The sequence below is a fragment of the Balaenoptera acutorostrata genome, chromosome 13 (genome assembly GCF_949987535.1).
Source record: "Balaenoptera acutorostrata chromosome 13, mBalAcu1.1, whole genome shotgun sequence".
Taxonomy (NCBI): Eukaryota; Metazoa; Chordata; class Mammalia; order Artiodactyla; family Balaenopteridae; genus Balaenoptera; species Balaenoptera acutorostrata.
The window spans coordinates 8,180,976-8,198,350 of NC_080076.1; the positions used below are offsets into that span (position 1 = coordinate 8,180,976).

General features: G+C 35.8%; 1 protein-coding gene across 6 annotated transcripts in view; it reads right to left on the reverse strand.

The window, feature by feature from the left end:
* DOK6 (docking protein 6) overlaps positions 1 to 17,375 on the reverse strand; it is a 417,153-nt gene that overhangs the window by 274,540 nt on the left and 125,238 nt on the right. For all 6 annotated transcript variants that reach the window (XM_007189942.2, XM_057526829.1, XM_057526833.1 and 3 more), the window contains exon 2: positions 4,209 to 4,316. In XM_007189942.2, coding sequence (XP_007190004.1) covers positions 4,209 to 4,316 — 108 coding nt within the window. The remainder of the gene's footprint in view (positions 1 to 4,208; positions 4,317 to 17,375) is intronic.

A 17,375-nucleotide genomic window follows, 5' to 3' on the forward strand; every position in this document is an offset into this window, starting at 1 on the left:
AGCATCTTTTCATGTTCTTGTTTGCTGTTCGTATATCTTATTTTGGAAAATACCTGTTCACATCTTTTGTTCATTCTAAAATACTGGGTTTCTATCCTATTATTGAGTTCTAAGAATTCGTCAAGTATTCTGGATATGTGTTTCTGGTCAGAGAAATGTTTGCATGTTTTTTCCCAGACTTACTTGCCTTTTTATTTTGTTAGTTAGATCACTTGAAGATAAAAAGTTTTAAATTTCAATATAGCTCAATTTACCAATTTTTTCTTATGGTTTATACTTTTTGTGTGCTGAGAAATATTTGTTTATTACAAAGTGGAAAAGGTTTTCTTCTATACTTACTACAGGGAGTTTTATAGTTTTGGCATTTAAATTTAGACCAATGATCTGCTTTGAGTTTATTATGTGTGTAATGTGATGTAAGATCAATGTTCATTTATTTACATAGAGACATCTAGTTGTTCCAGTACCATTAGTTGGAAAAAGTTTCTTTACCTATTGACTTGTCTTCATACCTTTGTCAAAATGCAACTGACCATATATGTTTGGGTTCATTTCTGACCTCTCTATTCCCTTCCATTGATCTATATAAATATCCTTTTGCTAAAATCATAATATCATGATTTTTGTCACTTTATAGTAAGTCTTGAAATCTTATAAATTTCCAATTTTGTTCTTCTTTATTAAAATTGCATTGCCTAATATAGGTTATGCAAATATCCATATAGAATTAGCTTGTCAATACCTACAAGAAAATATTCCTGGAATTTTGATAAGAATTATGTTACATATCGATTTAGGAAGAATTGACATCCTAACAATATTGAATTGGTATCAATCTAAGAATATTTTATTTCTTGACATTTATTTGGGTCCTCTTTAATTCTCTCAGCTATGTTCCATAGTTTTCAGTGTAGAGATTGCACATGTGCTTTATAATTATTTGTTGGCACTACTGTAAACTGAGTTCTTTTTTAAAAAATTAATTTATCAAGGGTTAACTGCTACTATTTAAAAATGCAGATGATCATAAAATGTCATTCACTAAATTCATTCATTAGTTCTGGTATTTGTTTTGAAGATGATCATGCATTTTCAACAAACGATTGTGTCATTGAACATAGAAACAGTTTTCTTTTTCTTTTCTGTAGGTATTTGTTAGACGCTTTTTTCTGATTAAGGAAGTTCATTCTGTCCTTAATTTTCTGAGAGTTTTAAATCATAAATGGATGTTGAATTTTGTCTTTACATGCATACAGAAATGTCTTTCTGTATACATTTAAAGGATCCCACGATATATTTTCTCTTTAATTCTACATTATTACATTGGTCGATTTTCAAATGTTAAAACAACCTTGCATTTCTATCGTAAATCTTACTTGATCATATGTTATCATTTTAACATATTGTTGAATTAGATTTGCTAATATTTTGTTTAAATGTTCTGATTTGTAGGGATATTGATCAGTCACTTTCCCCTAGTGTTTTTGTCTAGTTTTGGTTTTCAGATAATATCAGTCTGATAAAATGAGTTGGAAAGGGTTTCCTCCTTTTTATATTTTCCTTAAGTATTTATGTGGATTAATTTTTTCCCTTTAAATATGTTGTAGTATTAACAAGTGAAATGATATGGACCTGAAGTTCTCTTGGTGGGAAAGTTTTGAACTATAAGTTCAAAGTTTTTATTAGGCCTTGAGCTATTGAATAAGACTGGGTAGTTTGTGTCTTTCAAGGAGTTTGTCTATTTCATTTAAGTTGTCAAGTAGAATTTGTAGTGATAACCCCTCTACTCTTCCCAGTCTTTGATTTTTTTTAATCTTTTTTTTCCTGATAAATTCAGTTAAGAGTTTATCAAGTGAATGATTTTTTTTGTAAAAGAAACAGCTATTGACTCTACAAAATTTCCTGATTGTTATTTTGGTTTCTGTTTCATTGATATTTTCTCCTACATTTATTGTTTCTTTCTAATATAAGAACTTATAGCTATACATTTCCCTATACTCACTGGTATAGCTATATTCCACGCATGCTGATATTTGTGTTTTTATTATCTTTGAGTTTAGAATATCTGCTAATAGCCTCGGTGACTACTACATTGCCTTGGAATTATTACCCCTTAGAATATGTTAATTACCAAATATATTTAGCGTTTACTAGATAACATTGATTTCTAATTTAAATAATTTATGGTCAGAGAACACACTCTTTATGACCCTTTTCAGTTTATTAAGACTTGTTCATACTGAATCAAAATTATCTGCATATGTGTGTCTTTTCCTCTGGAATACAAGCTCCTTCAGGGCAAGGACTGTGCCTCGTGCATCTCCTCGTGCTCCCAGGGAGGAGCCCAGTGCATCGTATAAAGCAGACAGCTTACACTTATCTTTGTCTAAATTATTAACCCTTATAGGTGGTTATAATACTGCTTATAATGTTGCCATTTTTCAAGTAAAAGATGGCTGAATCATGAGTACATGGACTCTAGGCGCGCTGGCTAGAGAGTGTCCGGCCAGGGTACAGCATTGACCAGCAGGCAGGCGTTCTGACCAGGAATCCACAGAATATATACTATGCTCAGTTTTCCAAAATTTTACTAAAAAACTAAATGTTACAGACTTACATTTCACGACCTGGCAGTTTGTCATTAAGTCAGGCTTAAAATTATTGCCATGGTCATCATCATCATACAAAATATCAATATGACTTCAGGCTGCAAATAATTGTTCATATAGTTAGAACCTGCATCACTGTGTTGGTTGTTATTTGATACTCTATCTTACATAGTCTTCAAAAGAGACATGTAATATTACAATTTTAAAATTCATGTCCTCATGAGAAAACCAAACTCCTATGAGCTTGTAAGTGGCTGGGCAGGAACTTGAACTTGGATTCTCTATTAGTAAATCTATATTAATATATAGTATACCTCATAGAGAGTTAAAGAAATTCACATATTAAGCCTTATGATATAGGCTCAAATCTAATACAAAAGATTGCTAGTTATTTGTGTTAATAGGATTGGTTAGCACATTACTGCTGAATAATCTATTTTTAATAGACTTTACTTTGTAGACCAGTTTTATGTTCACAGCAATATTGAGCTGAAAGTACAGAGCTTTCCCTTATGCAACCTGCCCTCAAAAATGCATAGCCTCCCCCATTATCAACATCCCCACCAGATGGTACATTTGTTATAACTCATGAATCTACTTTGATACAACATAATCACTCAAAGTCCATATTTTACAGTAAGGTTCACTCTTGGTGTTGTACATTCTATGGCTTTGGACAGATTTATAATGACATACATCTACCATTATAGTATCATAAAGGGTAGTTTCACTGTCCTAAAAATCCTTGGTCCTATGCCTATTTATCCCTCCCACCCCCCTCTCATCCCTGGCAAGCACTTTATTTTTAATAAAAGAAGAAATTAGCACTATACATCACATAAAATAAATTCCACAGACTCATTACATTATTCAGGGTAACTTACTCTATGTTACCACCAGTGAGGAATTCGAGTCTTTCCTGAGCTTATGTGGGCATTCTATCAAAAAAGCAATGCTGTTTCACAATTCTGCATTCTGATCATGAATCCTCCACATTACTATCAAATACTTAACTCTTTTTTGACATTATCACCAAAGATAACTTTCAGCAGCATATTTAGCATCATTCTAGGGCAATTTCTTACATACTTTTAATGCTTAGGAAATTGATATTTCATTCATAGGATTTATGTCACATCTGTACACATCAGCATACACGAGGATCGTTCTTGCTAAGCTGTAAAGAGCAAATGCTTTGTACATTCACAGTGTCATTAACACTGCTAACACCATCCTCAAAAGTTTTATCTCCTAAACATTGCCCATGGTTTAAATCAAAGTAAAAATGCACAATTAACCTGAAAAGAGGGAAAATGCCTACTCAGCACCTTGGGAAATGATCTGGTTGAGTTATGAGTCATCTCATTTTGCAAAGTAGCAATAAAAATGAGTCTTTCATTTTGCAGGGGTACCACTGGCATTTATAGCAGATGATTAAAATAAAGGAGAAAAACAACTTTTGCATTTTATCAGTGCAGGGACATTTTAGCCTGGCCATGCATTTTTGCCTCTGCAGATTTCATCTATCAAAAGAAATGTCTCCACAGTTGTTGCCAAAGGTACAGTTATTCCCCAGAGATTCCAAAGACCGTGACTTACCTTATGAAAGTTTCTGAAATATGCTGCCTTTTCATCTGGAAATTTTTCTAGCCTTCTGGGTCCTTTACTAGATGCCTTCTTAAAAACCAACCAGCAACGTCTGAAAATCTGAAAGTAAATAAAGGAATCCCATTATGTCTTTTGTACATGAGTTTAGTAGCATCAGGGATTTATCTATTCAACTAATCCAGGGGGAATAAATTGTTTTACATGCACTTATCTCACAGAGAGAAAAAATTTGGGAAGTCAGCGGCATGTTATTCTTTAAAATCATAGCAAATTTTAAAAACAATATTAAATATAAAAATAAATTTTATATGAAAAGATTTTATGTTATGACATTTTCAGTGCACTGGCTTCAATCCTCTTTAATCTAACTAAATCATCTGGGTATCAACATCATACAAAATATTTATTCTCACCATCCTGGTGACAAACAATTCTGTTTTCCATGATAATGAAGTAACAATTTACTAAGATTAAGCACTTTCATAATGTTCAATATTCTATCTTTGGAAAAACATCACATTTAAAAACTCACTTACAGTGTTAATTATAAAAAATGCTCATATACCACTTTAGAAAATGAAACAGATATGTTTTCATAATGGACACATCTGTCACACCCTTGTATGCTTTTATAGCAACTACTATTTACTAAACGCTTATTATGTGCAATACATTTTAAAATTTATAGACACATTTAATCCTCAGACCTACTATATGAGGTAGGTTGTCTTCATTTTAGGATAAGATAGTAAGACAGTAAGAGTGTCAGGATTTGAACACACATCTGTCTGAACACACATGTCTTCAGCTTTGTTTAAAAAAAAAGCAGGGCTATATATTACACAAACACAGGCCCTTCTTTCTGGACTCTGCCTGATTTTACAGGACTAATTCATGTTGGCTCTTACACTGTCACCTGATGCCCACCTTATCAGCCTCCCTCCACAGGTATGTTTAGGTCAAATCAATAAAATGAGACTTTTTTTCAATAACTAAAGAGGTCTAGAAATGCAAATTTAATATTTCAAACTTTTATAGAAATGCATATTTTTGCTGGAGTTTACATTCTCTATAGCCAGAAACTAAGATCACTGTATTTCTGTTCTATTTCTTTTTTTTATGTTTATTTTTTAATTTTTAAAATGTATTTATTTATTTATTTTTAAACATCTTTATTGGAGTAAAATTGCTTTACAATGGTCTGTTAGTTTCTGCTTTATAAAAAAGTAAATCAGCTATACATATACATACATCCCCATATCTCCTCCCTCATGGGTCACCCTCCCACCCTCCCTATCCCACCCCTCTAGATGGTCACAAAGCACAGAGCTGATCTCCCTGTGCTATGCGGCTGCTTCCCACTAGCTATCTATTTTACATTTGGTAGTATATATAAGTCCATGCCACTCTCTCACTTCGTTCCAGCTTACCCGTCCCCCTCCCCGTGTCAAGTCCATTCCCTACATCTGCATCTTTATTCCTGTCCTGCTCCTAGGTCCTTCAGACCATTTTTTTTTCTTTAGATTTCATATATACGTGTTAGCATACGGTATTTATTTTTCTCTTTCTGACTTACTTCACTCTGTATTACAGTCTCTAGGTCCATCCACCTCACTACAAATAACTCAATTTCATTTCTTTATATGGCTGAGTAATATTCCATTGTATATACGTGCCACATCTTCTTTATCCATTCATCTGTAGATGGACACTTAGGTTGCTTCCATGAACTACCTACTGTAAATACAGCTGCAATGAACATTGCGGTACATGACTCTTTTTGAATTATGGTTTTCTCAGGCAATACGCCCAGTAGTGGGATTGCTGAGTCGTATGGTAGTTTTATTTTTAGTTTTTAAAGGAACCTCCATACTCTTCACCATAGTGGCTATATCAATTTACATTCCCACCAACAGAGCAAGGGGGTTCCCTTTTCTCCACCCCTTCTCCAGCATTTATTGTTTGTAGATTTTTTGATGATGGCCATTCTGACTGCTGTGAGGTGATACCTTATTGTGGTTTTCATTTGCATTTCTCTAATGATTAGTGATGTTGAGCATCCTTTCATGTGTTTGTTGGCAATCTGTATATCTTCTTTGGAGAAATGTCTATTTAGGTCTTCTGCCCATTTTTGGATTGGGTTGTTTGTTTTTTTGATATTGAGCTGCATGAGCTGCTTGTAAATTTTGGAGATTAATCCTTTGTCAGTTGCTTCATTTGCAAATATGTTCCCATTCTGAGGTTTGTCTTTTCATCTTGTTTATGGTTTCTTTTGCTGTGCAAAAGGTTTTAAATTTCATTAGGTCCCATTTGTTTATTTTTGTTTTAATTTCCATTTCTCTAAGTGGTGGCTCAAAAAGGATCTTGCTGTGATTTATGTCATGGAGTGTTCTGCCTATGTTTTCCTCTAAGAGTTTTATAGTGTCTGGTCTTACATTTAGGTCTTTAATCCATTTTGAGTTTATTTTTGTGTATGGTGTTACTGAGTGTTCTAATTTCATTCTTTTACATGTAGCTGTCCAATTTTCCCAGCACCACTTATTGAAGAGGCTGTCCTTTCTCCATTGTATATTCTTGCCTCCTTTGTCATAGATTAGTTGACCATAAGTGTGTGGGTTTATCTCTGGGTTTTGGGTTGTCGGGTTTACATTGTCATTTGTTTCTAGGTATTTTTTGATTTCCTCTTTGATTTCTTCAGTGATCTCTTGGTTATTTCATACTGTATTGTTTAGCCTCTGTGTGTTTGTAATTTTTACAGATTTTTTCCTGTAATTGATATCTAGTCTCATAGCATTGTGGTTGAAAAAGATACTTGATATGATTTCAGTTTTCTTAAATTTACCAAGGCTTGATTTGTGATCCAAGATATGATCTATCCTAGAGAATGTTCCAAGAGCACTTGAGAAGAAAGTGTATTCTATTGTTTTTTGATGGAATGTCCTATAAATATCAATTTAGTCCATGTTGTATAATGTATAATTTAAAGCTTGTGTTTCCTTATTTATTTTCATTTTGGATGATCTGTCCATTGGTGAAAGTGGGGTGATAAAGTCCCCTACTATGATTGTGTTACTGTCAATTTCCCCATTTATGGTTGTTAGCATTTGGCTTATGTATTGAGGTGCTCCTATGTTGGGTGCATAAATATTTACAATTGTCATATCTTCTTCTTGGATTGATCCCTTGATCATTAGGTAGTGTCCTTCTTTGTCTCTTGTAATAATTTTATTTTAAAGTCTATTTTGTCTGATATGTGAATTGCTACTCCAGCTTTCTTTTGATTTCCATTTGCATGGAATATCGTTTTCCATCCTCTCACTTTCAGCCTGTATGTGTCCCTAGGTCTGAAGTGGGTCTCTTGTAGACAGCATATATATGGGTCTTGTTTTTGTATCCATTCAGCCAGTCTATATCTTTTGGTTGGAGCATTTAATCCATTTATGTTTAAGGTAATTATTGATATGTATATTCCTATTACTATTTTCTTAATTGTTTTGGGTTTGTTTTTGTAGGTCTTTTCCTTCTTTTCTATTTCCTGCCTAGAGAAGTTCCTTTAGCATTTGTTGTAAAGCTGGTTTGGTGGTGCTGAATTCTCTTAGCTTTTGCTTGTCTGTAATGGTTTTAATTTCTCCGTCGAATCTGAATGAGATCCTTGCTGGGTAGAGTAATCTTGCTTGTAGGTTTTTCCCTTTCATCACTTTAAATATGTCCTGCCACTCCCTTCTGGCTTGCAGAGTTTCTGCTGAAAGATCAGCTGCTTACCTTATGGGGATTCCCTTGTGTGTTATTTGTTGTTTTTCCCTTGCTGCTTTCAATATTTTTTCTTTCTATTTAATTTTTGATAGTTTGATTAATACGTGTCTTGGTGTGTTTCTCCTTGGATTTATCTTGTATGGGACTCTCTGTGCTTCCTGTACTTGATTGACTATTTCCTTTCCCATATTAGGGAAGTTTTCAACTATAATCTCTTCGAATATTTTCTCAGTCCCTTTCTTTTTCTCTTCTTCTTCTGGGACCCTTATAATTCGAATGTTGGTGAGTTTACTGTTGTCCCAGAGGTCTCTGAGACTGTCCTCAATTCTTTTCATTCTTTTTTCTGTATTCTAATCTGCAGTAGTTATTTCCACTATTTTATCTTCTATGTCACTTATCCATTCTTCTGCCTCAGTTATTCTGCTAATGATTCCTTCTAGAGAATTTTAAATTTCATTTATTGTGTTGTTCATCATTGTTTGTTTCCTCTTTCGTTCTTCTATGTCCTTGTTAAACGTTTCTTGTATTTTCTCCATTCTATTTCCAAGATTTTGGATCATCTTTACTGTCATTAAGCTGAATTCTTTTTCAGGTAGACTGCCTATTTCCTCTTCATTTGTTTGGTCTGGTGGGTTTTTACCTTGCTCCTAAATCTGCTTGTGTTTCTCTGTCTTCTCATTTTGCTTAACTTACTGTGTTTGGGGTCTCCTTTTCGCAGGCTGCAGGTTTGTTGTTCCCGTTGTTTTTGGTGTCTGCCCCCATTGGCTAAGGTTTGTTCAGTGGGTTGTGTAAGCTTCCTGGTGGAGGGGACTAGTGCCTGTGTTCTGGTGGATGAGGCTGGACCTTGTCTTTGTGGTGGGCAGGACCGCATCCAGTGGTGTGTTTTGGGGTGTCTGTGACCTTATTATGATTTTAGGCAGCCTCTCTGCTACTGGGTGTTGTTGTGTTCCTGTCTTGCTAGTTGTTTGGCAGGGGGTGTTCAGCACTGAAGCTTGCTGGTTGTTGAGTGGAGGTGGCTCTTAGAGTTGAGATGGAGATCTCTGGGAGAGCTTTCACCATTCGATATTACATGGAGCCGGGAGGTCTCTGGTGGACCAATGTCCTGAACTCGGCTCTCCTACCTCAGAGTCACCGGCCTGACACCCGGCCGGAGCACCAAGGCCCTGTCAGTCACACGGCTCAGAAGAAAAGGGAGAAAAAAAGAAAGAAAAGGAAGGAAGGAAGAAAAGAAAGAAAGAAAGAAAGAAAAACGTAAAATAAAATAGTTATTAAAATAAAAAGTAAAAAAAATTATTGAAAATAAAAAAAAATTAGAAAGTAATAAAAAGAGAAAGAAAGAAAGAAGAGAGCAACCAAACCAAAAAACAAATCCACCAATGATAACAAGCACTAAAAACTACCCTAAAAAAAAGATAAATAAAAAAAAAGGACAGACAGAACCCCAGGAGAAATGGTAAAAGCAAAGCTATACGGACAAAATCACACAAAGTCCACTGCCTCAATTTTGGGATGATTCCTTGTCTATTCACATATTCCACAGATGTAGGGTACATCAAATTGATTGTGGAGATTTAATCCGCTGCTCTTGAGGCTGCTGGGAGAGATGCCCCTTTCTCTTCTTTGTTCACCCAGCTCCTGGGGTTCAGCTTTGGATTTGGCCCCACCTCTGCATGTATGTCACTGAGGGCATCTGTTCTTCGCTCTTTGGGGAAGTCTGAGGTCGTCTGCCAGCGTTCAGTAGGTGTTCTGTAGGAGTTGTTCCACATGTAGATGTATTTCTGATGTATTTGTGGTGAGGAAGGTGATCTCCACGTCTTACTCCTCCGCTATTTTGAAGGTCTCTTTTCTGTTCTATTTCTTTATTTATACTGCAAAGTTTATTTATACTGTTTTTTCAACTAATATAGGCCAGATACTATAATTCCTCTGGAGTGTGCATTGTCTATTATTCACTAGAAGACAGCATTTCTCCTGTTCAAAGGCACTCAGAACAATCACAGGAAGACCTCTCATCATAGAAGCAGAATAAACAGAATAACAGTACAAACACGCAATTTCATATTACTCTTGCTACCTTTCTGAGCTCCATCCTGGTAGCTTTGAAAAGCACATGAAGGACAGCCCTGAGCTTTCAGCACATGTGGATATACCTCTCTTTCTCTACCGAGGTGGAGACCCATCTCCTCTGTCACAAGATTTCTAACCACAGCCCTGGACATCAGGAGTTAAGACTACTCCTTTAGATCTCCTGGTGTTCTCTCCACACACTGTGTTCTAGTTATTTATTTATTTTTTGACCCCTTACTGATCTCTACCCTCAAGGTAAAACAACCTAAAAAAAAGTAGTATAAATATTGATAATAATATGATATCAGTATATGGTTCATTGGATTCCTCACCCCCAATGTGATGGTATTTGGAGATGGGGCTTTGGGAGGTAATTAGGGTTAGATGAAGTCATGAACATGGGCCCTGAGGATGGAATTAGTGTCCTTATAAGAAAAGGCATCAGAGAGCCTGCCCTCTCTCCATGCTCTCACAGAAAAAGAGGTCATGTGGACATGCAGTGAGATGCTGGTTGTCTGCAAGCTGGGAAGAGGGCTCTCGCCAGAACCTGACCATGCTGGCCCTTGATCATGGACTTCTAACCCCCAGAACTGTGAGAAAATAAATGTCTGTTGTTCAATCCACTCAGGCTATGGCATTGCGTTATGGCAGCCCACGCTGACTAAGAGAGATACTTTTTTAGATTTTGTTTTTATTAGCAGAGTAGTGGTAGTAACAGTAATACTGTGGAAGTGAAAAGTAGTTACATGAATCTGAGTAGAAATGTGAGAGATTCAAGGCAGATAAATAAACATATCATTTGTAAAATATAAAGATTATTAATATTTATCTCCTGATTATTTATTAGTGGATTTGGAATTCTAGTTGAGGTAAGAAGACCCTCTTTGAATGGATTTGAGACCCAAAATCCTGGTAATATAGTTTCTGTTCTTTCCTACAGAAGAATGCTTTTCCCTGTACCCTGTGCACTTTATTGCTCAGGAACCATGGTGATATTCAATGAAGCCTTGTAATATTCATGGAAATACACAAACATACTCCCTGACTGCAATGTCTCAGCTTGTGTGACAACATTATTTTTTACTAAATAGTGAGATAAACATGAGTCAGAAAGCATAAGTGTTTCCATTTAGGCACTTGATATTGCTATAGAATAAACCTGATAACGGATAATAAGGAAAAATAGACTTGGTATTTTCGATAGCATCTTATCTCTTTGCTATTACATTAACAGAGGCAACAACATATAGATAAAACTGATTGTTAAAGACCTGATGTAACAGACTGTTTACCAAGCCAAGGCCCTTAAGTTATTATTTTCTTGTTCTGGGATAAATTTAGATTTATAAAACACTGGCAAAAATGGTGCAGAGATTTCCCAAAAAGATTTTACCCAGCTTCTCCTAATGTTAACATCCTAAATAACCATGATACATTTTTCAAAACTAAGACTTAACATTAGTAAAATACTATTATCTAAACTACAGATTCTATTCAGAAATCACCAGTTTTTCCCACCAATGTCCTCTTCTGTTTTAGGATCCAATCCAGGTCACCACGCTGCATTCAATGGTCCTGTCTCCTTATCTCCTCTGATCTTTGACAGTTTCTCAGCCTTTTTTGCTTTTCATGACCTTGACAGTTTTGAGGACTACTAGCCAGGTATTTTGCACAAAGTTCCTCAATTTCTGTTTCAATTAAATTATTTTTGATATTTCAAAAGTCTAATGAAATCTCATAATACAGTTATTAAAACAAAATAATTTATTGGGAAAAATAGTATGAATTATTATGACTGTGGACTAGTTATATTTTGATGTCTAGTTGAACTTTTTAACTTAATTATTTAATAAATGCTAATAAATGCAGAGGGTTTCATTTTCCATCGTGCTTTTTTTTTTTCAAAATAGTTTGCTTTGTGATGGTAGTAAAAAGGGACCTGGTGCAGAGAATTTGGAAGTGTCTTTCTCTGTCAAATTCAGCATGAGTCAGCAGTCTGAAAGCAACCTTCGTACCAGAAACATACAGTTAATAGGAGCATGAGGAAATCACCTCCCTGTTATTCTTTATCAAGTGGGATTTTAATAGTGTTAGTCTGCTTTAGGCCCTGGAACTGATGCCTTATATGAGTATGTTGGATAATTCTGGAGATGAGCAGCAAAAATGACCACTTGAGACCAGGAAATCACTCCTCTGAGAAGAAAAAATAAAGGAATAGGTTTTATTTTGCTTATAAATGAAAGATACAAATTTGTCGAGTGCATGAAAAAGAACCACACCAATTAAATTAGATTTTTATTTTTACTTTTGTTCCAAGAGACAGGACATAAATCAGTGCCCTTCTTTAGCAGTGTGTGGGAGGAGAGGGTGCAGTCTCTTCAGACACTGCTTGGCTCTTCAAGGGCATCTGAAGGTGCAGGGACCATTTGGCTGGTTAGCAACGGAATTTATTGGTTGCAGGAAGATTCACCTTCTCCCGAGTCCTGTCCCTTCTCGGATGACACGCCTGCCTGTCCCATCACTGTTCAAGATGCTGCTTCACTCTCTCCTGAGGAAGTAACTGATTTCACCTTCTCATTCAAAGTTATCTCCTAAATATGCCAGTTGTCTCACCAAACAGGCTCCTGGGTACCCTTCAGATTTTCCTTCGAGAAAATTCCACGTTGTTGCCAGGACTACAGAAATCCTCAGGATGCCCAGCTGCTCCACACCTCAGTTTTACACTGCATTAGCCAGCCAGACCGATCGCCATAGTTAAATACCCTCTTGATTCCTCTCCATCTGATGAAAACCTTTTACCTCATAGCAGTCCCTTTTCTTCAGTGTTTTCTCCTTTTCAAAGAGATTTTACCCAAAGGGCATCCTTTTTCCATTTAAGACTCACTGTGATGTAGATGGTTTGATTTCTTCGCTTTAGTTCATAGCCATAATGACGTTATTTATCCAGCATCCATTCCCAAGATTTAACTTAACCAAAAGTCGGATTTAATGGGCCTGTTCCATCATAAGATGTTGACCTAATGAACTTTGTTCATGTAGGATTTTGGTTAAAAACTTGGGAGAATTTTTAATTATAGGAGTTGTCAAACCTGAGGATCCGTTGCACTGAAAGGAGTCACAGAAACGTCGTTTCTAGAGATTTTAAAGAATATAGAAGACAGTGGCATATCTGGAGCATCTTATGTTTGTGTTCCCTTCTTCTTTTTTTTTTTTTTAAGATTTTTTTTATGTGGACCATTTTTAAAGTCTTTATTGAATTTGTTGCAATATTGCTTCTATGTTTTGGGTTTTTGGCCGTGAGGCATGTGGGATCTTAGCTCCCCGACCAAGGATCAAACCCGCACCCCCTGCATTGGAAGGTGAAGTCTTAACCACTGGACCGCCAGGGAAGTCCCTGTGTTCCCTTCTGAAAGCAAGATACTGTATAAATGATAACTTGGGGTATAGGATTCAATTATTTATAACTGTATATAAGATGAACATATCAAGACAACAAATAAATAAACACATAAGCAAAGACAATTCAGGAATGGTTATTGCAGGCTTATGCTATGAGTAAATTCAATTACTTAGTCCTGAGTCTTTCTCCTCTCACAAATTGTGTATGGTACTATTGAAAGACACTGTGTTTCTGTAAAAAGTGGTTAATACACAGGATTAAGCTTAATGCACTGATGAATTTAGCTTTAGCTATCTTTTTCAATATAGATATGAACTTTCAACACTGGCTTATATTTAATTGTTGTCAAATATATACTGATATCAGAAATCACTCTTATCTATTCCATTTGTTCAAAAAATATTTGAGAGCTCTTTGTTCTGTGGATACAGTAGTAAAAAAATGCAGATAAAAATTATAATAATAACAACAACAAAAAACAGAAACTTTCTGTCCTTGTGGAAACTAAGTTCCTGCCTCTTGGAACATCCATTTCAATTGGGTAGACAGATGATGGCAAATAAATAAGTGTATTTGTAAATAGTATTTTTTTTCAATGGTGTTAAGTGCTATGGAGGGATGGTGAGGGAAGGCTCACCCAGGCGCCTACGTTTCGGTATTAGAGGAAGTGAGAGAATGACTGGTACAGACATCTGGGGAAAGAGTGCTTCAGTAAGACAAAATTGCAAGAGCAAATGCCCTGTTGAGGGAGCCTGCCTGAACTATTATTCCAAGAACTGCAAGGAGGCCAGTGTGGAGGGCAGTGAACCACAGTAAGGGTGGTAAAAGATAAGAGAAGAAAGATATGGGAGAGCCAGGTCAGGAAGAATCTTGGCTTTAAGATTTCAATCAGATTCACCAACTCTTTCTCTAAGTTATGGTAGATGTCCTTAAGTAAACTGAAGTCTAAGAAAATTTAGGATTACAGATTAAACAAAAGTCACAAATGAAATGAAATTTTAAAAATAGTGGTATAGGGTCAGGAATATTGGGTATTTCAGGTTGATTTCTTTTAAATGCTTAGATTTTTCAAGGCACGTGTCATCTCTAAACTGTAAGACTTGCAGCTGTCAATTGCAATGTCTACAGTCCTGTGGCTTCTGTATGCCCAGAGTAGACTGCTATAATCAAATATATCCACTACGGGTCCTCCTTTGTACACACCTGCAAATCTGGATATAGTTCACAGCCTGCTGAGTTCCCTGACATAAATGCAGTGGCTCTCTGATAAATGTAAAACCCAAAGGGTTTTTCTCCACCTGTGAATTGATTAGAAATACTTAAGAATACAAGAGCAATGAAAAGAGATGAGCCAGAGGCAACTTTAAAGATGTTATAAGGGGGCTTCCCTGGTGGCGCAGTGGTTGAGAATCTGCCTGCCAATGCAGGGGACACGGGTTCGAGCCCTGGCCTGGGAAGATCCCACATGCCGCGGAGCAACTGGGCCCGTGAGCCACAATTACTGAGCCTGCGCGTCTGGAGCCTGTGCTCCGCAACAAGAGAGGCCGCGATAGTGAGAGGCCCGCACAACGCGATGAAGAGTGGCGCCCACTTGCCGCAACTAGAGAAAGCCCTCGCACAGAAACGAAGACCCAACACAGCCAAAAATATAAATAAATAAATTAATTAATTAAAAAAAAAAAAGATGTTATAAGGGGCACCAAGCAGCCCCCATTGTAAACAGGCACAGAGTATATTGCTGGGGATGGAGGATGTAAATACATTTTCTTAAATATCCACAAGTCTAAATACATTTATTTTTATCTGTAACTTAATTTAGCAAAAAACTAACTAGTATCTCAAAAAATATAAGAAATCTTATCACTAATTCAAGGATTGTTTTCACTTCAGTGTTTTAAAAATACTTCTACTGGCCATTTCTGTTTTAGGTTATATAATCTGTGACTGAAAAAGCACAGGTCATTAAGGATGAAACAGAGTAGTGGCAGGCTATCATTTTATGTGTATATGGCTATCCATTTATATTTATATATAAATGCATTTGTCCTTATATCTATTTGACTTTTAAACTTCAGTTTATATATGTATATAAATAATATACATAAATATGCATCTATCTCTGTATAAACACTCACCTATTTAAATATAAACCACAGAACCAAAAAATTAAAAACTTCTTTCCCTTCTCCTCGGACCATAATTTAATTAAAGTTCAATTTTAAAAGGGAAAGTTCTCACCAATTTTGTTAACTCAAGAGCTTTGCACCATTCACCACTGTTTAATGCAAAATGTAAATATTGCTATCCATTAACATTGAAAAAATGCTTAAAGCACAATATGTATATCTCATTTTTTCTCGTTTCATGGTTGGAAAGACCAAAATAAATGTGTTAATCTTTTCCATTTCTATTATCTTGCTTTCTCTTTATCTTAATAACCCAGAAAAACAATTGGAAATTCACAAAAGGCAAACAATGATTCCCCAAATCTCACCATTGCTAATTTTTGAGGAGGCCAAGTGTTTTTTGTTTTTCACCTGAATATATACAGTTCTCTCTACTGCATTTGTCTACCAGGCCATCAATGAAATACTGGGAAAGAATACAGACATGGTTTAGAGTCACAGCCAGAAATGAGACACTTCACAGCAGCAGCAAGCTTTAGGTTGAGAGTGTGAAATTGTCATCATTATCATGAGAATGAAAACCAGTTGTAGAGCAGACCTGCAGAGCAGTAACCCAAGCAGGTGGCAATTTTTAGAAACAATCACAGCACTGGAGGGATTCTTAGAATTACTCTCTTCCTGCTCCCTACTTTCAAAGAGCCCAACACTGACATGACACAGAACAAAATATCTTTTCTCTTTGCTCAAAATCTCCAGGAAAGAACCATGTCTTCTGGGTTTTAGTTTCTCTAAAATCAGAGTATTCTTTGGCTCTATATCAACTTATGCTTTTGAAATTGACAATATTTTATTTTCATCAGTCAGTTGTAGAGGCATAACTCAATAATCACTGAAAACTCTATTCCCAGGTACAACCAGCATGTTTCTATTTTATGGACCCAGTTACTATAGGGTTCAGTAAGTGAAAGTCAAATGTCCAAATCAAAATATTTCCTCTTCAGTTTACTTCTCCTTCCAGGATTTTTATTTCCTCTTTTTAGTCACATAAGTTTCAAATCTTGGTGTCTTCATTAATTTTTGCCTTTACCTGCACCATCCAAAAATCTGTGGGCAAGATCCAAAAGTGAGATGCTCCTGTGATATATAAGAATGGGGAGCAGCCACATAGCACAGGGAGATCAGCTTGGTGCTTTGTGACCACCTAGAGGGGTGGGATAGGGAGGGAGGGAGGGGGACGCAAGAAGAGGAGATATGGGGATATATGTATATGTACAGCTGATTCACTTTGTTATACAGCAGAAACTAACACCCCATTGTAAAGCAATTATACTCCAATAAAGATGTTAAAAAAAAAAAAAAAGAATGGGGAGAATTGAGGAACACACACACACACACACACACACACACACACACACCTAAGAAAGAAATAAAGAATAAAAACACAAATGGTAGAAAGCCTTAAAAATCAAAGACAGTTTTCATTTGATGTAGCAGAAAATGGAGTCAATGATCAGTTTTATTAAGGGAGTGACATTATGGGAATAATATTTTTAAAATATTAGATCAGTAGTAGGGTTAATATAACTATGACAATAGAAAAATTTCATTTGGTGATTAGTACATTCATAGCAGAGAAGGAGATTACAACTCAGCCAATGTTGAGGGCAGCAGAGAAAGAGAAGATGAATCCAAGATGAAAAACATTACAGGAAAAATTTGAACTTCACAATAAACTTAATACAAGTGAAGAAATAAAGATATATCTAAGTTTTTATACCTAGATAACCAAGTGAATGATGGCATTTATGCAAT